The following is a 23,283-nucleotide window of genomic DNA, read 5'->3' as shown; positions in this document are numbered from 1 at the left end:
CTGACAAGCTCTCAGCACTGCTGAGAATTGATTTTCAAATTCTGAAACACCTGGGAGATTTTATAGGACTAGAAAAAAGCTGAAGTCGATTAGCACTTAAAAATTATAAGATCAGAGGCTTACTCTGACTGAAGTGGCTACCCAACAAGAGCACGCAGTATACCAACGAATGCAAGGATAGCATCGAAATAGGGCCTAAAGTGCTGCCATCGGTTGAGATGGCCTAGGCATCTGTACCATGGTCAGTTTGATAGTACTTCCAAACAAAATATTCAAACAGGAAACAATGGACTGCATCGGCTAATTGCTAATAGCTGTCAACCATGAAAAAAAATTTCTTGGCAAATTAAATAATCTTTTCAAATGGGGACACAAGTCCAGATGTAAAAAAGCATCAAATAACAGTTAGGCTTTGAGAGATACTACACTTTATCCTGAACAATGCTGTGATTAAAAATTTGAATGATTTAAAACAATTATCAAACATATGAACAGGATAATTGTTAATCTCAAAATAAGGATAAGGAATCACTACTTAGAAGGTGTATTTGTCTTGGGATCCCCAAGAATGCCCCCTTAGTTCTACACTATGAAGCAATTTTTCAATTAACGGCCTAGAAAATAACAAGAATTAATGATAATGACTCGATATCCAAGTGGAAACCGGTGATGAATGGCATTCCTCAGGGGCTGGTACTGGGACTGGTACTGTTTAACATCTTTGTCAGTGACATCAACATTGGAATTGAGAGCACTCTCAACAAGTTTGCCGATGACACCAAGCTGAGTGGTGTGGTCAACACGCTGGAGGAAATGGATGCCATCCAGAGGGACCTGGACAGGCTTGAGTGGTGGGCCTGTGCAAACCTCATGAAGTTCAACCAGGCCAAGTGGAAGGTCCTGCACATGGGTCATGGCAATCCCAAGCACAAATACAGGCTGGGCAGAGAATGGACTGAGAACAGCCCTGAGCAGGACTTGGGGGTGCTGGCGGATGAGAATGTCAATGTGAGCTGGCAATATGCACTCGCAGCCCAGAAAGCCATCTGTACCCTGGACTGCATCAAAAGCAGCGTGGCCAGCAGGTCGAGGTAGGTAATTCTACCCCTCTACTCTGCTCTCGTGAAACCCCTCCTGGAGTACTGTGTCCAGCTCTGGAGCCCTCAGCACAGGAGGGACCTGGGCCTGTTGGAGTGGGTCCAGAGGAGGGCAACGAAGACGATCAGAGGGTTGGAGCACCTCTCCTATGAGGACAGGCTGAGAGAGCAGGGGTTCTTCAGCCTGGAGAAGAGGAGGCTCCAAGGAGGTCTTCCAGTACCTAAAGGGGGCCTACAGGAGGGATGGGGAAGGAGTGGAGCAATAGGATGAGGGGTAATGGTTTTAAACTGAAAGAGGAGAGATTTAGATTGGATATCAGGAAGAAATTCTTTATTGTGAGGGTGGTGAGGCACTGGAACAGGCTGCCCAGAGAAGCTGTGGATGCCCCATCCCTGGAAGTGTTCAAGACCAGGCTGGATGGGGCTTTGAGCAACCTGGTCTCGTGGAAGGTGTCCCTGCCCATGGCAGGGGGGTTGGAACTAGATGATCTTGAAGGTCCCTTCCAACCCAAACCATTCTATAACATTTGTGAGCCATATAGAAACTGAGGAAACACTAAAAATTGAAAAGGAATGAGTAGTAACATGCTTAGAGTATCCTCATATATGAAACACTGTACCTAGAATGAAAGAATGCGAAGAGCTCCACCTGGGTAAACAGTTTCTATGAAGACAAGTGGAGAAGAACGTGACCACAAATGCTCAGAATAATGTAATCAGGAGAATAATGTAGTCCTCGGATGAGTAAACACAGTAATGTCAAGTAGAGAGGCTGAACCAGCATTTGACCAATATGAAATACCCACAGTTTAGGAATGATGGTGAGAATTTAAAAGGAGTCAAAAGCACTGCAAGAATGATCACAGGCTTACAAAACATGCCTCACAGATAGAGGCTCAAGGTGATAATTTATTTAGCTTATCGAAAAAAAGGATAAGAAATTGATTCGAATATTTAAAAGAACACCATTTTCATTAACTTTTAAAAAAATATTTTTTAAGGTGAAGATAATCACACTGTTAAAGACTGCCACTACTTGAGAGTGTAGTAGTGTGTTCAGGATTCTGATTTTACCAGACCCTAATGATAATTTTCAGATGAAAATCAAGTATGTCTTAATAAATTCTGACCTCCAACAAAACAAAAGTTATAAAATAAACAACCTTCCTCCCCTGTCAGGACAGTTTATTTCTCACCTGGCCCTTCTGTCATCACAGGCAGTCTTCACAAGCAATGGTTTTTGCAGCAGCAGCAGCGTGGAGCGTGCACAAGGGCCACCCTACTGCATGCCTGCAGAACTACTCCACGTGGGTCAGGCTTCCTGCCTGCGTGCTAAAGCATGCGGGAGCAGACCAGGAAGGTGTTGGAGAGCAGGCTATTTCTAGCAGCCCTCCTTCCCATGAAAGCTCGGTACTTCATGGGGACCGGGCTGCAGGCCAGCCTAATTGCTCTGGCAGCACCGACAGCTGACTGCTTCCTCCTGCTCTTTTTCCCAGGGGCCCTTCGGCCCCTTCAGGCTCACATGACTTAATCAAACCTGAATGCCCTTCTGGAAGATATGCAAATTATTTTTCAGTCGGACAAAAGTGTTTTGGCTCAATACTGGTGTTACTAAGTGAAGTTTAATGATGTGCTATACAGGTCAGACTACATGGCCTCATGGTACTTTCTGGCTATAAACTCAACGAGTGTATTACTCTCTAAAGGAGGTTTTAAAACAAAATATTAGTATATTGTGCTACATGATCTAGTAAGACTGGCCCAAGTTTTGACCTATATATTTCGGACACATTTGTCAACACTGGGATTTTTACATTTATAAACTGCTAGGCGGTTTGAGTTCAGCCATGGTGGCAGAGCACCACACTCAGCATCCCACCTCTCATGTGACCTCCCACTGACGCTTTTCAATGGGTTATGCCAGCAGAAAACTAACTCAACCAGCAGAAGTACTCAACAGTTTTCTGCCAGTTTAGCCTGCTGAGACAGATCAGCACGAGATCGGACAAGTGCTGAAGTTGCCATAAGAAAGATGTGAGAAGGCGGTATCTCACTAGCCAGCAATTAGATCAGGTTATGCTGACACGGAACTGCAGCTTTAATTAAGGCATTAGTAAAGTCTCAGATGCATTCAATTCAGAGAATACAACAGCTTCAGTTTCCAATTTATCTTAGGCATATGACCAGAATAGGTCTCTCTCTCCTGTCTAGCTCTTAGCACAAGAAATTGTATCACTAGGATATCTTTCTCTTAAATACTGAGCTGGAGCTTTTTCCACTGCAAAGTACGATAAACCAACTATGAATGTTTCATAGCCAAGTGAAGCACGGTAGTCTGGTTTTAAAGCCATTTTAAAGCTGATTGTGAAGAAAGTTGAATTATATTGCTTTCAAAGTAATGAAAGTACACAGGTTTCAACTTGTAGTATTCCATCTTGCCCTGGGCAACCCATTCACACTGCATGGTGGAATGGTCCTATATAATCCCTTTATTTATATTAAAGATACAATGTGGGATCATAAAATGCATTACAGGTGACAATGCTTAACTGAGTATTAGACAACTCTACAGGACACACACATGTACTTTCTTGGTTCTCTTTCACCTGTTAATATCAACTCAAAAAAACAAAGACAGTAGAGGTAATAATAAGATAAAGGTAGTATCAGTTGTTTTAGTTACAGTAAGGCTTCTGGGATAAAGTAGCAAGCATTTCACTGGCTGCAGGGATCAGCTCTTTTTGAACAATAATGGTATCTCTACCTTATTCAGCCAGCTGCATGTCCTTGGATACATTACTAGAACTAATACAGAGAACCCCACGTAATTTGTTGTTTATTTACAAGCACTCTTCTCACATGCTAATGAGTGACACCAGCTCTTCAGAGGGAGAATTTGCTTTTCTTGCCAATGCACCCTTGGCAGACTCTGCCCTTGAAACAGAAGATTTCAGGGAGGGACTGAAGCCAACAAGAGGGAATGCAAGGGAGGATAGTATGATATGAGAAGAATGCCTGCAATTTTGCAGGGAGAAGACCCAGCTGCCAGTTATTCAGATGTTTCAACTCACACACAGATACTAAGCTGTTCCATCAACAAAAGGTACGCACTTAGATACTCAACTGCCAGAAAATGCCAGGGAACAGGTGCTCCCCTGCGCTCCAACCTGCTTACATATTTAGAATTGAAGATGCCTGCTTTAAGAAATAAGACAGTATACCATGCTTCCTCCCAACCCCTAAAACAAGGAAAACATCTCTAGTACGACACTGTCATCTCCATGCTAGATAAAGCCTACACAGGTAATGTAGTTACAGAGCTGCTTCTTCAAACTGCTGGGGTTGGGACTTTCCTTCTCAGCAAGCAAAAACTTAAAATCCTTCAGAATTTTGAAATTCCTCCAAAAACAATGAAGTCATTTGCCTCCCTTTTGTTGTTTTCCAAGCTCCTATCAACTCATAACAGTGCTTTTGGCCTTTTCCAAATCACTTGACACTACTTGGAAGCAAGGGGATTGCATGCTGTAGTTTTTTCAGAATATATCTGTTCAGTGCATCCAAAGCATGCAATAAAGCGCATACACAACTGAGTTAAAATGCAAGTGAACTATCCTGATGTTTTAGTGATCCCTAGACTTCTTTTGGCATTCAAACATGGAAGTCGCATGCTAAAACTGTGAAAGAAGAGAAGCAAATGATTTCTCGTAGAAGTAACTTCCAGACCCTGCTAAAACTGCAGAACACAGTGTCTCTCCTGTACACTAGCATGACTGGAAAAAAACAGTATAGTTACACAGGTAGAAATGGGAGAACAAATTCTGCAACAAATTTCAAAGCTGCTAAGCATTTAAGATATTAACTGTAGTGGAACCTGAGGTAGTTCAGTTAAAGCCCAAACTGGATTTTGCGAAAAGTCACCCAATTGATTTCCAATTCATCCCATTCATCTCGTTGAGTCTGATCCACTGCAAGATTCAACAGAAGTATGTGTATGCACTGTTCATCTTCTGGTGATTTTAGGAGAAAGAATTGGGGGTGGGGAGCTTGTTCATATTGGTAGCCCACGCAAAATCCAGTTTGTGAAGCACTACACAAGGATTCTCCCCCCCCCCAATTTATTAATTTTCATTTCAGCATTATGAATTAGTCAATAACATTTACTGCCACTTATGCCCAGGCTTCCTCACTTTCTGCTACACTCGTCTTTATAATGAACAAGCTAATTATATTTTAGACATCCATCAAAAGCTACTTAACCTAGTCTGGTAGGCGGAGTGGAGTTGTAAACCAAAATTAGTTTTAATTTATAACTATCATGGTAAGGAGAGGTAGAGTATGTCGGTTAAAATAATTGAATGATATTTTTTAAATTATTCAGTAGAATCACATTTGTGTTTTGCTGCCTGCTTTTATATTAAAGTACAGAGGCACTAGGACTAGAGACAGGTAAAAAATTCCATACAAATACATATTTTTTTGTTTAAAAAAATTAGCCAAGAATTGCAAGTGATCATGTTTATAGTTCTAACAAGACTAACCTGAAACATATATAGCATTCAATAGAACAAAAGTGTGCATATTTCATCAGGTAGCTTTCAATTTGCACACTGAAGGTGGAATACCAGTATTTATATCTTTGGTAGCAAACTTTACAATTTTTTAGCACTACCTGATTCTGCCATGGTTCACTGCTCTTTCAGTTTGCCAAATCAATTGTTTCAGGGGTTGTGTTATAAATCTAATTACTAAAGTCATCTGAGTTAAAAATAATCTTCAAAAAAAATCAGTACAGTAGTGAAAGGATAGAAGGAGAACACTGTACTGAGTATATTTGAATAACCCCTCAGTTAGCAAAGGGAAGATAAATACTTGTGCAGAAAAATCAGCAGCCTACATGCTGCTCTAGTTGCATTCAAAGTCACAAGTTCTGCATTGCATTTCCAATTACAGCAGATGGGAGCCACTCTCAGAGGCTAAATCTACTGTATTTTCTGCAAGTTGTTTTCACTTACAATTATTTCTCAGTGTTGTTGCTTGTACTTATTTGATTTTGTTTCTCCTCAAAATCATCACAGAAGGCAACTAGAATGCTAATTTTCCCTTAGGACTCAAGGATAGTAATATCTGTCATATCTGAACTTACCTTGAAACCATTTGAAGTTCAAAGTTATCTTAACAAGGTTCCTGAAGAGTAGAAAAGCCCCTCCTAGATACCTCAGTAACTTTAAAACTCAGTATTTTGAAGAAAACTCTCTTGATATTTTCATTAAATCATATCTTCTGCAGAGACACCAGCTATTTCATCTTGGATTTATGTATTTTTGCTTCTATTTCCTCAAAAAGCTACTGTAGTCTGAAAACAAGATTTTAGAATAACTTCTGGCTATAACTTGAACAACGATGTTCCACACAGACTAAATTGTAAGGAATATGTTGGATGACACAGTTAAATACCTGACGATCCATGCTCCTCTACAATTAATTACTACTAAACTCTGCTTTCAAATTGACACTTGCTCTGTAACTTCAGGAGTTATGTAAATTCTGTTCGCTTTGTTGCCTGCAAATGCTCTTACAAGTCAAATAAATAATTTTCTAAGGAGACCTAACTTAGTAGCAAGCAAATATCCAATGTTTTGAGGCTGCTTAAAACACTAGTTTAACTTAACACTTACCTAAGCCTCTTCTCAAAATACCTTAGAGCCATTCCTTAGAAGTGATTGCATACTGAGCTCTGTGACCTGCGGAGTAGTCATAAGTGAGTATAAACTAAAATTCTTTACTACCTATATCCACGTTATATAAAAAATGCTCAAAAAAGAAAAGGCAATTAAGAAGATTGATTTGCTTGTACAATGTCACTTTCTACAATCTGAGTTCTTACGTTTTTAATATGTTCCATTTGTAACAATCAGAAATAGAATACAAATATCCACAAATTAAGTATGAGAAGTATTTGACTAACATCTAGTTTTTTATTAAACATTTATCAAATGGTCAAAGAGAGTAAGAAAAGTGTCAAGGCAAGGCAACAGATTTTAGCTATCATCTGGCTAAAATCAATGGTCCACCTCACCTCTGCTGAAACTATGCTAGCTATAAAAGAGTTCAATATGATTGTGTACATTGTGTGTGACAATCTTCTGCAAGCAAATCACAACAAACAGGGCCATAACTTTCATATTTCATCTCTGCAGGTTTGGTTAGTTTTCACATTAATAGATATAGCTCTTGAAATACAGTTCTGTCATAAAGTCCTTCCTTCCTTCCTTCCTTCCTTCCTTCCTTCCTCCAGAACTGATTTTAATATTTTCATCCAAAGAATAGTCAAAAGGCAGAAAAATTCCCATAGAAAAACACTTCTGAGTCTGAAGTGGGGAATGGCCAGGGGGGAGGGGGGGAGAAGGAAGACTGATATTAAAGGGTTTTGTATATTAAAGTTTTTAAATTTCATATGCTTATACTGTTTTACTCACTTTTTTAAAGTATTTAAAGAAGAATTAAATTACTTGAATGGAAATAAGCTGCAAGGAAGTTTACATGCATCTGTTAAAAATTAACTGTTTACCACTAGAAAAATGTGAGAGTTCATTAAGGCCTTGATTCCATCAAATTTGATCTATACAGATACCTAAGCACTCTCGGTTTTACCTGTCCAGCCAAAACTTTTATGTCCAAAGACCACTTAATTTAATCCAACAAGTGGAACTCCAGGTTATAAATAGGAAAATGAAGGTACATTGAGATTAAGGGATTTGCCCAAGACACAGATTAACAGGATTAGGATTCAGGAGTTGCCAGTTTGAATTTCTTTGCTTGTCCCACATTTGCTCCAGCAGACTAAGTACAACAAGGAGAGCAGAGAAGGGAGGAAAATGCTTACATCTTCCACGTGGCATCAATAAAAAAATGCCAAAACCCTATTCAGTATCAGCTATTTGCCTATAGGTTCACTTTACATACACCTAAAGCATGCCTATTATCAGAAATAATATTTTGATTACACACAAACTAATCTAATTTACCTGAAATCCGCGTAAGACCTTATAAAACAAAGCTCCAGACTCTGTGTGTGCATGTGAGGGTGCATAGAGGGATGCTGCAGGTACATTCTTCTAACAGAGAAAGCCAAAAGCAGGAATGAACCAAGCTTCCAGTAGCTGTATTCTTTAAAAATCTGCTTCCCGTAGTAACCATGTTTAATTGCTGCATCTGCTAAAGCTGGCAGTGTTTATTTTCTGAGAAACAGATAAATAACATTTCACTAGATTTTCTTCCCTTTAATATTAGTTCTGCAAGACGCCTTAACTAGGATTCAAAGGAAACACTTCAAGAGATTACAAATTTTATTTCAGTGACTATTGATTTGTTTCTTAACTCCTCTAGTCTAATAAGGTATAATATGGTATTCCCTTTCCTTTGCTTTGCTTAGGGGATACTTTAGATACAGAAGTTGTGGAAGATTTATAAGGGAAGAAAAGCATCATGGAATCAAACACTTTCCTAAAAGGTTTATTCATGAGCATTACAGAATAGTGAGTAACAAACTAAAATGAAACAACACGGCATCATTAGAAAGACACATTTTGCCGAGGGTTTAACATAGTCCTCTGGAAAACAGCACACGTTTGAAATGCAGAGTGGAAGGGTAATTTCTATGCTGCTTAACTTCAGGGACCAAGCATAGGTCCTCAATGAAAAAGCTGCTCTACCTAAACTAATACAATCAATACAGAGAAAGGTTACCAGATCACGATTCATGGCCAGGATCCCATCTGAACTGTTGAAAACTGCCCTATGGATCAGACTCTCTCTGTTGACTATCGAAGAAGCCAATGAAAACTACATTTCTAGTTTTGGCATCAAACTTGTATACTCATAAGACAAGACATGATGGACAGAAGCTGCAACAAGGGACAAGCTCCAGCAGTTATTCTTTAGCTTTGGCTTTAGCTACACCAGTGCGCATACTCAACTTTCCCGTGCAGCAGCCTCATTAGAGCAAATGCCAAAATTCCACTTTGATGGGTCTGAGAACCAAAATTCATCTTTTAAGCCTGAGTTTTCAGATAAATAGCAAGGCACAACATAGCCAGATCAGGTTCTAGGTTTCTGCATTTCATTACTTAAATAAAAGAACTCAGAATATGGCCCTTCACAGAACAGGTGTGTTTAGGAAATCTTTCACTAGACATTATGTGCAACTTGCCTAGCAGACTCGACCTAAGGGGAAAGAACAGTATAATATTTCATAAGGTGGTCCCTTGAAGAACAACATGCTGGAACAAGACTCTACCAGTTAGTACTCTTAAGCTACAGGAAAACAACAAAAGACTGCAACCTCTATATAAAAGGGAAATATTCTGAATTTATGAAGAGGGAAGATGAATAAAGAAGATACTCCAGCATATAAAGTAGTTTCTATTTTGAGCTCCTTCAAAAGGGAAAAATCTCTTGCCAATTTTACGTTAGAAGCCAGCAAATTCAATACACAGAGACTGGCTTTCTAAAGTAATACAGTTACCAGCTAAATACCAGAATGCTTATGAGCCAAGGTACTTTCAGTACTAAGACATGCACATGAAATTACCTCCCTTCTCCCCACCCCCTAAGAGGGAAGGATTGTGGTGAAAGTGGTACTGAGCATGTGGCTCTACAATAGAGATGATGAACAAGATGACATATGTTAACTAATCTGACTTCTATCTTGCTCTAAAGACTTTGTCTAGAAAAGCAAGTACTGAAGGGGCTTATAACGTCAAACTTGAAAAGAACTAAAAATACATCCTACATCACCCCATGTAGGTCATGCACAGTGATGTACTATTCTGAGTAAGGCAATGATTACTCTCAAAACTTTTAAAAAGAAAAAAAAAGACAGGTTCTTACAAACAGTTCGTCTAAATGGTATTGCTTTATACCAACATATGTGTTTTCCTTCTTGTCTCATGGTAAAAGCAGCCTGTATATGTAGGAAAAACACAATTTTAGCATATAAAATTGAATTCATAATATCAAAAGGCCAGACATCTTGATTTTACCTCTGACTATGTGAACTTCAGCTAGTCACTTTATTTCCCTGTCTCACTTTTTGCAACTCTAAAGTGAAAATACTATTGGCAAGATTTTGGGGAAGCTTCATTCCTTAATATCTGTAAAATACCTGGAGATTCTCAGACAGCAGGTAGAGAAAAGTGTCATCATTAACAACCATTCTGAAACTAAGACATCACATTTGAGGTTCTGTCCAACACAGAAGAAAGACATGAAACACTTCTCAGTGCCTTAAGGACAATTACACTTGCTCAGTCATTTCAAGGGTTTGATAAAAGAAGTTTCCAATCCAAGTAGCCAAAAAAATTAAAATTATTTCAGGAAGAAGCTTCCTGAAGCTTAACTGTTCAGTATCCTAATTATGTTGACTAGTATCTGCTTTGCATTGTAACTTTGCACAGCACAGCAACCCCTCTGCTGCTGCTGGCAGAACTGAAGAAATATCTATTAGCAGCACGGAGAACAGGGATGAGAAAGAGGAAATAAAGGAAAAGCCATGCTTCTGATGTTAGACAGTGATGCAGAGACAGCTTCACACCAAAAGCACCGAAAGCTTGACTTCCTTTCAGATACTGTATAAATTATGCTGGGAATTATATAAGGGAAATTTGACTAGAAGGTAGATGAGAACTTTGAATATGCAATAACTTCAGCAGAAAGAGTAAGAAGAAAAGTAGTAATAGATAACAAGATACCAGGGCTAGAAGGAAACAAATATTTGAGAAACAGATGATCAAAACTTGTACTTTCCAACAGAAAAAAAAAAAAAATCCATTTCTTTTCTAATGTTCAGTTTCCTTTCAGTTTATTATGTGCTCCATGTATTCTCATGTTATTGCTTCTTCTCTTAGGCAACGCCAGGTCATTTTCTCCATTACAAATAATATACAAGTTCTACTGGGAAATCTATAGCAGTGTATTAAATCAGCTGATGTAAATTTTGACTGCTTCTGGGGCTAGACCTTAATGCAGGAAAACCTCAGAGAAGACAAGATTTGACAAGTATCTCTGTGAGCACTAGAACTAGCAAAGCTTTTATCCTACAGATTTGTGAGTTTTGGCTAACTGACTCTGAAGTCTAGGAAGACGTGAACTTCTACGGAAGTTTTTCCTGTGCCTGAAGCATTTATAAGGTCTTTGTCCTTACACCTGAAAAACCATTTCATGAAGCTTTCAGGAATTTATCTACCTGGCAAAAAGCAGGACCACAGCCCTGGATTTCAGGACAGCAGAATTCAATCTCTTCAGAGATGTCCCATGGGATGTGGCTCTAGAGAGAAAAAGGGGTCTAGAAGAGCTCATTGATATTCAAGTATTTCCTCCTTCAAGCCCAAGAAAGGTCCATTGTGCCAACAAGGTGATGAGATTCATGCTTAGTAAGAGCATGGCATGCACATCACTCTCAGTTCAGCTTATGAAGGAAGGTATCAGACTGTACATTATCAGAATCATGTCCTTGCGACAAATTCAAAATGGATCAAGTTTAACTTATAAATATTGCTGACTACATTTCATAACTCATTTGCAGATTACAGGTTTTCCACAGTACTACCTTATCCCCATTTCACAAAGTAGTAGTAGCATATCAAAGTACTAATCATGCATGCAGATCACTTCTACTGATATTCATTTAGGATTCTTGAAAGGTGCATAACAGAGCATAAACAAACAATCCTCTTAATCATATACAACACCTTTATTCATAATCATACCGATTTAAACCAGACTTACAGACGTTTATTGAGGTGAGGCAACTTTAAAGTGATGTAAGAACTTCTACACCTAAGCACAGCTGTACTGTTTAGCTAAACTAATTTAACATCACACCTTTAGTCAAACATGGACCTACTGAATAGCACCAAGGCCTCAAAACAAAGTAAAGAGTAGGGACTTCCTGAGAGATCATGAGTTTGTAGGCACCAATTATCTTGCCTAACAAGAAAGGGTTTGCCGGAAGAGTTCAGTAACATAGTTACAGAAATAGAAATCCAGCTTATGTCAGTCCTTTTAATGCCATAGGGAAAAATCAGTTCCTCAAAAGAAATAAATGGCACTCCCAAGATTATTTTACTAGAACAACTGAATTTAAAGTTTTTCTGAGTATAACTAATAGATGGAGTGGAAGAACAGGGGGTGAGAGATTGCAGTTGTCTGTATTACATGATCAACAAACAGGCAAAAAACTTCTAGATACAGGTCAGGCCTGTTTGACCCAATAGGAGACATCGACTAGAGTCAGTAGCACATTATGTAAGTCAATCAATCAGGTTAATTTGGGAAAGGTAGGAAGTGAATTTGTGGTGATGGAAACTATGAATAACAAAACCACCAGAGAGAAAAGCTATAAGCAGCAGCTGGGATGATAAAGACACAAAGACAACTGTTCAGCTGTATAACAGTACTTAAAAAAAGATAGACATTAAAAAAGGTAGCCATCTCTTCACTTATCATGACATCTCCTAGCACCTAGGCTTTGAAGAATTAATTGCATGTGCGTAGAGGAGGGTTCTCACTCTTCTGTTCACACTGAACCAGAACACACACTCTCTCTTCATAGTGCTCTTCGTCATTTTGCATCTACACTGCTCACAGTAGCTCAACACAGAGATGACAAGAGTTTATTTCACAGCAATGAGCTACACAAACCCACCATAACAACACTCCCCATATGTCAACTGACCTGCTGAGATAGATCAACTAGTCTCAGGCTGCTGTCAAAGAAATCTAGCTCTGCAGCCTCAAGCTCCCAAGATAGTATCTTGAGATAGCGCTGAATTGTACCAGATGGAAATACCAACCCTAAGCTTAGGCTGTCTATATAAACATTGCGTTACACAGCACATGTGTACATGTGAAGCCATCAGCATGGAGAGAAGTATGTTTTATGGTTCACTGAGAAGGACTGAAGATAATTCTTTCCTCACTTCAGGCCACTTTCACATCTCAGGGCAGGTTAAGAACCAACAGTGGGTTGAAAGCAGACATGGGCTTCACAGAGGCTCTTACTTTCTTACAATCTCTTTGCAGAAAGTCACAATATAAGTAATCAAGAGAAAACAAGATTTTCATCTCTTTTCTCTACCTCCGTCTCTCTTTTTCAGCATGTCTGCTGCTGAAGAGTAGACTGGAAACATCATAAAACGTACTATATAATGAAGCTAATGCTTCACGGACCTTCTACTGAATAACTGCCTATGCATATGTAGTGTGCAGATCATCTCAAAAGACTTGTCACAAGTGAGAGAACAGATAGACCAAGTTCATTTAATATAAGAAACATGGAGCATTCAGGATCTCAGCCTAGATCACACAACTTGGAACGAATTTTATTCCAGAGAACTTCCCCACAATTTGGAATACTAACTCTTCAGCCCATATTGGAACCTAAAAAAGTCTTAATTGAAAAAATCCATTTCAGTTGGTTTGAATAAGAATGCTGTCATAGGAATGGGAAACTTGCCAAAAGACTGCAAAACAAATGGCAATAATAATTACCAGTTGAATTTTGGATAATTGCTTAGCAGAATGCAACAATGATCACTGTAGATAAGTTCATTTATATGTTTCGCTCAACTGGGACAAAAAGTAAAGAACATACTAATTTAATTTGCCAATGACAGAGAACTGTCAAGAGACACACAAAATAGCCAGAAAACAAACAGAAAAGTTTATTGTTTTTCCAAAAAAGTGCATTTAGACAGATATACATCTAGAATATGAAGCTGAAAAAATATTTGGAAATTAAGATGACCTGGTGCAAGTCCAGAGATATAACTGAAAAGGAAAAGTAATACTGGGGGGGGAGGGGAACCCAAAACTGGATTAGATAAGGAGGACTTCCACTGTACTACACTCAGTTCCACAAAATGCTTTGACAGAATGGTATGAACTGAATTCAGGGACGAGCTAGGTGAAGACTCCATCACTGACCCATGTGCTCCTACTTCTACAAATGATTACTGCAATGCATTTTAGATCTATGTCATGCAACTTACAATGCTTCTAGATATACCTCACCAACTCTACAGTGTGATCCTCTATGTATTTCCCCTCAGCTTCAGAAATCCTTTCTCCTGATATTCCAGAGTCATCAGTGGATCCAGGCAGAGCTACATTGATAGGTCATAAATAGCAACAGCTATAATTGTAGGGCAAAGTAACTGCAAAGTGAATAAAGGCTGGCGATCAATCATTTCAGCCAAGGCTATTTCACTGAAGAATAAGCTTCCAGAGAACACAAAATCCACAGCTTATTTATCTTTAGGACATACTATAAGACCTTACTGATTCATAAAACTTTCCTACAATAACATGTTATAAAGATCTCATCTGGTTTTAAAAACAAAAGGGAAAGGGCAGACGATTCTGATGTTTGCTGCGATCATCCCTGCATTGTTCTATGCATCTCACTAAACAGAGATTGGCTAAGCTACAAGTGGAGACAGTGTAACAGCTTACAAGGGAGGGACTAAAAAAAAAAAGTGGGGAGGAATTTAATATAAAGAGTTACATGTAGAAGCATTAGAATGACACTACTGAAGGAATGGGTTTTGGAACCTCAAGAAAGTAATCTTGTCAGCAAAATGCATTAGAATAGCATCTTTCAAAAAAAGCTGGGAGAACAGTGGTCCTTCTAGCTCTTTTCAGCCTCCAGGTCACATGAATCACATGGATAAGGCATTTCTTTAGTTTTTGTAAAGAATCTACACTTCCTGGTGAACTTGAGAAGAACTAGTCAGAGAGACGTACCGCTCTTCTCATTCTTTGGCAGAGATTGTGTGCTTGGTTGTGGTAAGCCTTACTTCCACAAGCTCCAAAGGTAGTTAGGCTTCCAATTTCCTAATTCAAGTGTGCAGAAGCAAAGAGGCAGCCACTGCACCACGTGATGAATGTGAAAGAAACAAAATAAGTTTCTAGGAAGATTTTATTTCAATATAAGCAGTAAAAGTACTTTTCCTCTTTTTTGTCTGAAGGGGAGGTTAGAGTTTGCAAAAAGGATCCTCAACCAATACAGTCCAACATACTTTCTGCAGCAGTTTTACGCTTCAGTGGTGTGTGCATCTAAATAAAGTGACAATCAGCCCTGAGTGGAAGGAAAAGATCCTGTGTCTGGTGTTGAACCATTCCACAGCTACACCTAAGGTACTAAACGGCAGCTATTTCTGCTGGAAGCAATTTTAAATTGAAGGGAGACAAAAAAAAAAAAAAAAAAAAAAAAGAAAGAAAGAAAGAAAAAAAGAGAAAAGCTGTTGAAAAGCACCAAAGAAAGCTGGGGCTCTAGAAAAAAGTGCCAATGGTCCTGACTGAGCTTTCTGTTCGCTTCTCAATACATCAGGCCTGGAACAAGTTTCTCAGTGCAAAATTTCTCTAATTGGCTGGAAAGCATTTAAGGAAAAATCTTTTTAATTAAAAACAGAGAACCAACAAGACATGAAAGCCATGGGGGTTGGGAGAGGCATATGTTGACCTTATGAAGCTTCACAGCAGAACTCTGCAGGGGCTGTTTAAACTGAGAAAGCACAGTTTTAATTAAAGAGTCCTGAGGAACAGACAATTCAAAAGAGCAGGTCAGCTAGATTTCAAGAGGTCAATTCAAGCATAAGCAGAGGGAAAACAAGACTTCTGGTCATTTTGCCTTCCTCTGGGAGAAATCTGTTGCTAACTGAGCATTATGCTCTGTGCTTCTCAACACACAAGCTAGCTGTCCTCTAACCACCTCTATGGGTGTTGTATATCATTGATAAATGTTTGAGGGAGGGAAGAAGTGAAGTCTACCCCAGTTGCTTGACAGTGGATCACGTTCTAAAATAAATCTGATTTCCTCCCCTCCCAGTGCGTGAACTCCCAGATATGCTTATGCATACTTGAAAATAGAACTCTGCATCTTGCTAAGTTTCTAAAAACAGTGGGAAATCCTGTAAAAGAAACCAGATCCGGCATATCACCAAACAGAAATCCTTTTAAGAAAAAAAAAAAAAAACGAAAACAAATAAAAAAAACACAAAACTTTTTCTTTACTTTTTGAAGCTTGTTATGTTACTATCTCATTTAGTGAAGCTAGTAATTTTTCCTTGCTATTTCAGGACAAAAGGAAAAGTAAATCTAGTCTCCAAACAAAAGGAGTTATGAAGGGCAATGTAACTAGACCCCATCAAGTAGCAGGGCTAAGATAGAAAAGCGTAACGTAAAAGCTGCTGCATTTTTCCATGAAGAACTACTTTCCAGTAATTCAAAAGGATAAGGAATTAAGTAGAAAATTAATATCTACAGTAATTTCCCAAGAGAAACAGTAATGTTAGTGCACTTCTATTAGCGTATACATGGTTCTGCACATACATGGATTATTACGTTCAAGTATTGCTTCTGTTCAGACAGACCTCTCTTATTTGCCCTTTGAGAACTCAATGGCTAGATGCATCTGCTTGGGTGAACAAAGTGCATACGCCAAGTCAAGGCACGGTTATTTCAAGACCGACAGACACAGCAGTAAATTTTCCTGCATCGAGGAGGAGCAACCATCAGCCAGATTAAGCAATCAGTTCACTCATTTGTAAGACGTTGTCTATTTTTCTGAAGTCCCAATTAAACACTCAGAAGCGAGAACAGGGAGATCACTCAACATTTACCATCATGGGCAAAACAGACTCATGTCGGTGAAATTAATTTAATTTATTGCCAATCAAATCAGAGTAGGACAATGAGAAATAAAACCAAATCTTAAAATACCTTCCCCCCCCTCAACCCCTTCTTCTTCCCGAGCTCACCTCGCTTCTGATTTCTCTACCTCCTCTCCCCAAGTGGCGCAGGGGGATGAGGCATGGGGGTTGTGGTCAGTTAATCACACGTCGTCTCTGATGCTCCTTCCACCTCACTCTCTTCCCCTGATCCAGTGTGGAGTCTCTCCCATGGGAGAGAGTCCTCCATAAACTACTCCAGTGAGAGTCCTTTCCACAGGCTGCAGTTCTTCACAAACTGCTCCAGTGTGGGTTCTTTCTACAGGGTGCAGTCCTTCAGGAACAGACTGCTTCAGCATGTGTCCCCAATGGGAGCACAAGTCCTGCCAGCAAACCTGCTCCAGCATGGGTTTCTCTCTGCACGGAGCCATGGGTCCTGCCAGGACCCTGCTCCAGCACAGGCTCTCCACAGGATCACAGCCTCCTTCGAGCGCATCCACCCGAAGCGGAGGGTCCTCCACAGGCTGCAGGTGGATACTTTCTCCACCACGGACTGCAAGGAGACAGCCTGCTTCACCACGGTCTTCACCATGGGCTGCAGGGGAATCTCTGCCCCGGTGCCTGGAGCACCTCCTCCTCCCCCTCCTTCTTCACTGACCTTGGTGCCTGCAGAGTTGTTTCTCTCACATATTCTTACTCTTCTCTTCCAGCTGCTGTTGCACAGCAGTTTTTTTCCCCCTTCTTAAATATGTGATCACAGAAGTGTTACAACTGTCACTGATCGGCTTGGCCTTGGCCAGCAGCAGGTCTGTCTTGGAGCTGGCTGACATTGGTTCTATCAGACACAGGATAAGCTTCTAGCAGGTTCTCATAGAAGCCACCCCTGTAAATCCCCCCACTACAAAAACCTTACCATGCAAACCCAATACACTCCTGCATATAATACGATGTTTAAATTGTCAAAATTGTATCATCATAAAATGAGATGCAGTAGCAACAAACCATCTGTAGATAGAGTCATGATTCCATGCAAACTTGTATAATTGTTTTTAATTTGATATGTACATAAGATTTTGTGTTCTAGTGCAGTGATCATAAAGAAACAACTTAACAGTAATTTCTGTATTAATCCAAATAGAAGATGTACCACCAGCCATGCTTCTAAAGAAAGCTCCAAGTTGAAAGTCTTACTTGCTTTGGGCAACACTTAATCTGACTTTTTCTGTTCTTGAGAGACTCATTCTGTAGTTCAGATCACCAATGATCTCACTTCTGGTTGCTGCTATTTGTTGCATTACATGATTCCCTCCCACACTCATCTAAAAGCAACGTATTACACGGAAAGAAATCCAGATGTAGTCTATGCCTGAATGTGGTAATGACCATATTTCACCCACGTTGCACAGGTTCAGCAGCTTCTTAGTAAATGAGTTTGGTTCTTAAGATGACTATGTATGTTCTGAGTTCCCCTATGTACAAGTATAGCAGACAAAATCCCATAGCAAGTAAAACTGAAATAAATAAAATCAAGGTTCTAGTCTGTAATTACCAGTAGAGAATCAGAGAAATTGGATTTAGTGGATGAAAATATTGAGAGCAAGCTTCTCTGAAGTGATGCATTTCTGTCTCTAGTTAATGTAAAAGTAAGATGTATATAAATATACAGGTAAACATGCCATATTTGCTCAGACTGAAAAGTGCAGCAGCTGGACTTTAAAGTCGGAAAAATATATGTTGAACTCTTAAGGCCACAACCAGAGCATAGTAACGTCCACCTGAGCTTTTGTTCCCATGCTTCCCTTTTCCCTTCAAAGTACCGTGGTGATTACATTTTCTTCCACAACCTTTTCCTTATTCACATAAAACTGTTAAAAGAGAAGAAGATATTATGTAACTAAAACTTTTTGGTTCTTTTCAACAAATCCAGGTGCCCATCATCTGGCTGAGTCAGATGCTAGATAGATGAAGCTTAATGAAAACTTGCATTGAAAGTACAGCAGTGGGTATTTTCCATCAGATAGGTTCTTCTCAATTCGTCAACAAGGTTCAACACTGATAGCTGCAGTTCTGGTGGATGACTTCTTCACTATCATCTCTAATTCTCCTACAGAAATATGTTCTAGGAGTCTACACTTTACCTTTTCTGACTATAAACTGGCCTCAAATCAGATATGTTGTCACTGCATACTGGTTAGATTAGTACCACACAATTTTTCTGAAATCTTAAAAATATTATCCATGAACTAATATAAAGGATTTAGAACTTAACAAGGTATCTACGACTGGGAAGAAGGCATTACAGACAGCACAGTCAGTCACTTCAGTAGCTAATTACCCAAGGATCTAAAATGGCATATGTCAAAAAAGTCAAGTCATTATTTATAGTCTTGCAAACTCTGTTCATCATGAGCAAAGCCTAAGCAGAAGGTGAGGTTTTATCTATATTTAAGAGAATGGTTCTAGTTTTCCCTGCAACAAGATGTGAGGCTGAATAGCCTGAAACAAGTGAGGCTTACAGTAAAAAAAAAAGAAAAACAAACCCAAAAACCAAACCATCAAAATTCTTATTTGTACAGCAACATCCAGTGCATTTTATTAAAATACTAAATTAAAAACTAAAAACATAATTTTAATTGCATGTAGTTACATGAGTTTATTTTGAACTCTCGCCAGTTCTGTAATACCTAATATACCAACTGCAGCATAAGAATAGCTAGTACAGTGCTGAATAGTTATTTTGGCATTGGAACTTTTTCCTTGTGGGTAGGGTTGGGGAAGAGGTCACACAATTGTCAGTGGTTCCCCTTCTACAGCCATCAGGATCTTGCAACATCATCTAGGAGATGTGCCAGGACTAGCTTGCTCAGGTGGCAGTGCTCACCACCCTACAGCCCAACACCACTATATTCTCTACCTCCTGCAGGGCTCCTAGTCAAAGTACTTGTTACCCCAACTACCTAATAATCTACTTCCCTCATGCTCCATACCCTATATTCTAACCGTCTCCAGGTCTGCTACCCTCCTCCCCCAGCACATATTTTTTTTTCCTATCCATCCCCATGCACAGGCCAACAAATATCCTTCCTCTGATCTACTGGTGCTTGACATGCTGTTTGTAATAGAAATAGCACTGGTAACAAGGTGCTCCTATATTACTTTATGCTGTGAGCATTTATTAACTCTTCCACAGGCAACTGTGATGGTGTCTTCCTATTAACAATGTTAGAACATTAGAACACAGTGTGAAGTGTCAGTATTTGTACTGCATTAATAGCCTAGCTAATGATTTTAATGTCAAGGTAACAGGACAGCAGCAGATACTGGAATACTTGCCTCCATTTTTCCCCACTGTTCGGAAACACCTCCAGAAGGTCCGAAGAAATGACGCCCTGTTATGAGGGGTAGCTTGAACAAAGCTGAACTCACGGAACAAGATGTGTGTTCCTTGACGCACGCTGTTAAAACTGTGGAGATAAAGTCAAAACAAGAGAACGTTAGAAAGCTGAACCAATGTGAATGCTCTGGGGCCAGCTGGAACAGTAGCAAGAAAACCACTGGCAGTTACATTTTGTGAAACCAAATCTCCAAAGCTTATACCCATCTGTTCTCTAGAGAGAAGACTATTTGCAAAAACCACACATTGGAACTTAATTATAGGAATTAGAGGTCTGTGAAAGTAAAATTCATTCTAAAGAATCCCAGCAAGGGGTGTCCAAGAGCCACTTATTTGAAACCAATCCATTGGAAAATGGCTGGCTAAGAGTAACTGTTGTTTATCTGACCAGAAGATGCCCTTTCTTTTAGTACCATTTGAACTTCACTGCTATTCTCATCACAGTTTTCTGCAAAGCCACAAAACAAAGAAAAAAAAATCCTCTTTAACAGAAGCCTCAAGATTTCATTTCTAGGTTACTGAAACTTGACTGTATTGGATGTATAAAATCTACTTCAGTTGTCATGAAAAGCAGATTGACACTTCACTAAACAATGCTTTGCACTAGTGTATTTTGAAAAGACTAGCCAGTCATTATGACAGATAGTCAATTTGATATTCACATTCTTGTATTTTAGTACAAATTTCTCATATTTGAGTTGTAAGCACTTCAGGCTAACATTAAAGTAAACATTTGTCTTAAAAAGGTTTCTCTGAAGTGTAAGAAGCTCTCCTTTGGGCATGGTAAAGCTCAACATGCAAGAACAACAGAAATGCAAATACAAACATTATATACCAAAAGGTATAATGACAGGGTTGCCTCAAAGCCAAATTTTGTGCATTTCACTCTGCATCGTGCAAGTGGGACAAAGCTTTCAAACACTCCAGAGAGATCATTAAAGACATTCACTTGGGACCGCAGCTTAACTCTCCCGCATAGGAGAGAATTAATGAAAAGACACAAGTTTACTTTCATCACAGCAGAACCTCACCATAGGTAGCATTCTCCACAACAGACAAAATCCAGTGGTCAGCGTGAACCCTCTCAGTTTGCAATTTTAAATAATCTTTTTAAATATAAACAGTTTAAATCACTTTATCCTTTACAGTATAGAAAAGGGTCTCACATTTGAAAGAGAATTATACCAGATGGAGCTGAGCAAAATTAAAAAGTCATGTAACAATTCGGGAGCTGGGGGCGGGGGGGGTGTAGAGAGAAGCCAATTTGTTTTTTTCTGAAAAGAATCACAATTTCTGTTTTTTAATGTCCTGGTTCTCAAAGACATGGGAGTAGACGGAATTTTTTGTCGTGTGTTGAAAGCTAGGTGCAGAACACTGTTTCTACCCCTCCTACGCAGAAGGAAATGCAACTCAAGTAGAACAAGTACCATCACCTTATGATTAAGAAACACTCATGACTCTTGAATCCTGGAATTAGGAATACTCTTTCTTTAACTATCATGGACAAATATATTATTTTTTATTTATGAAACTTTATTCATGGACCAGTGCTGTACAAACCAGGGGAAAACACAGCCATTGCCCCACGAGATTAAAGTAAATAAATAAATCATGTGCCTGCTGAAAATATTCCAAAATTACAGGAGAGGGCTCCCATGACTACCATTGTAAGTAAAGAGTATCCATTATAAAGTGCTGTAGCTCACTGCCTTAGAGTGAATGAGTTCAGAGTAAGGGAAAGTAACTTGCATAAAGTCCCACAAGATGTCTGTGACAAAGCTGGAAATGGGATTTCAGATCTTCTCATCCCAAACCACAGCCTTTAAGACTTTTTTCATTTTCTATTTGCATTGTTTTACTGATAATTTGACAGGCTGATGAAGAAAAGAGGGATACGAATGAAAGAGAAGAAACTTGGTGTAATAGGAGAAGGCAGTTTTCAGAAAGATGACACACGTAAGGGAGGTGTTTAGAAAGAGAAATAAGATGAAGGCACAGTGATACAACTAAATGCACCAAATTATGTTGCTCAGAACGACTACAGCACATGCAGCATCTGGAAGCAGATTGTGGCATGTCTGGTCCTTTCCATTACAGTTGTAAAGTTAACATATTATTAATTCACAGCAAATAGCCCTACTATATTACTCCTTAGTTCTAATAAGTGAAGACTCAAGCCACTTGCATTTACAGCATGGGATGGCTCTAAACTGAGCAGGCAGAAGGGTATGATATCATTTGTTGTTGCTTATTCAGTTAAAAGAGTGGGTGGATATGTTGGAACATTAGCACACCTGGATGTGCTGACAGCCAAGTGCCGCCAGCTAGTTGAGTAAAAGGTACAATATTTCTTTCATTCCTCATTTCTTGCAATAAGATTTTGTTTAACTATACAATGGAAAGATTTTTCCCCAAAAGCTCAAGTCTGTGAGCATGGGAGTCAGAATTTTATCCTGGTTAAGATGCTGTCATTTCAGAGACACTACTTTATAAATACCTTCTTGTAAGTTGTAGAAGTTCAGCCCAAAGGAGCCATCCCGTGATGGAGCTATCCAGAATTTTGAAATTCCCTTATCATGGGTAAGTGGACAGTACAAAGATAACTTGGCCACCTTCTCCTTAACCAGAGGCCCAGAGGTGAAGTTACTGTTAATGTGGCAAGTAGTAAAGGCTTGCAGGTAAACCCTTCTGGAAGAAATGGTGACAACCCAAAGCTGTTGCAGGTATTCCATCAGTATGTAAGAAGTATCACCAGCATCTTTCTTACTGATTTTTATAGACATGCAAACAGATGTCTTTCCCAGTTTCTTTTGAATGCAAAAATAAAACAAGCTACAGACTCTAAGACGAATAGCTTAAGCAAGCAAGATATCAACAGCAAAGCAACAAACTTAGCTCAAACATTCTCAGCAAGTTTAACAGCTGCTGAGATTTTTCTCTTAGGATTGCTTGGTCTTCCCTCTATCTGTCCTTCTCTCACTGATCATCTCATACCCTTAGCAAAATTAGGTGGGCAGAGCTTATCAGCACATTCGCAGGAGAAAGACTTACAAACAAACTAGGG

At 39.2% G+C, this 23,283-nt stretch overlaps 1 protein-coding gene across 2 annotated transcripts in view; it reads right to left on the bottom strand.

The window, feature by feature from the left end:
- CSTPP1 (centriolar satellite-associated tubulin polyglutamylase complex regulator 1) overlaps positions 1-23,283 on the bottom strand; it is an 82,371-nt gene that overhangs the window by 35,593 nt on the left and 23,495 nt on the right. For both annotated transcript variants that reach the window (XM_054201360.1, XM_054201359.1), the window contains exon 3: positions 20,159-20,289. In XM_054201360.1, coding sequence (XP_054057335.1) covers positions 20,159-20,289 — 131 coding nt within the window. The remainder of the gene's footprint in view (positions 1-20,158; positions 20,290-23,283) is intronic.

Source organism: Rissa tridactyla, chromosome 4, assembly GCF_028500815.1.
Source record: "Rissa tridactyla isolate bRisTri1 chromosome 4, bRisTri1.patW.cur.20221130, whole genome shotgun sequence".
In the NCBI taxonomy this organism is placed as follows: domain Eukaryota; kingdom Metazoa; phylum Chordata; class Aves; order Charadriiformes; family Laridae; genus Rissa; species Rissa tridactyla.
This window is presented reverse-complemented; position numbering and strand designations above follow the sequence as displayed.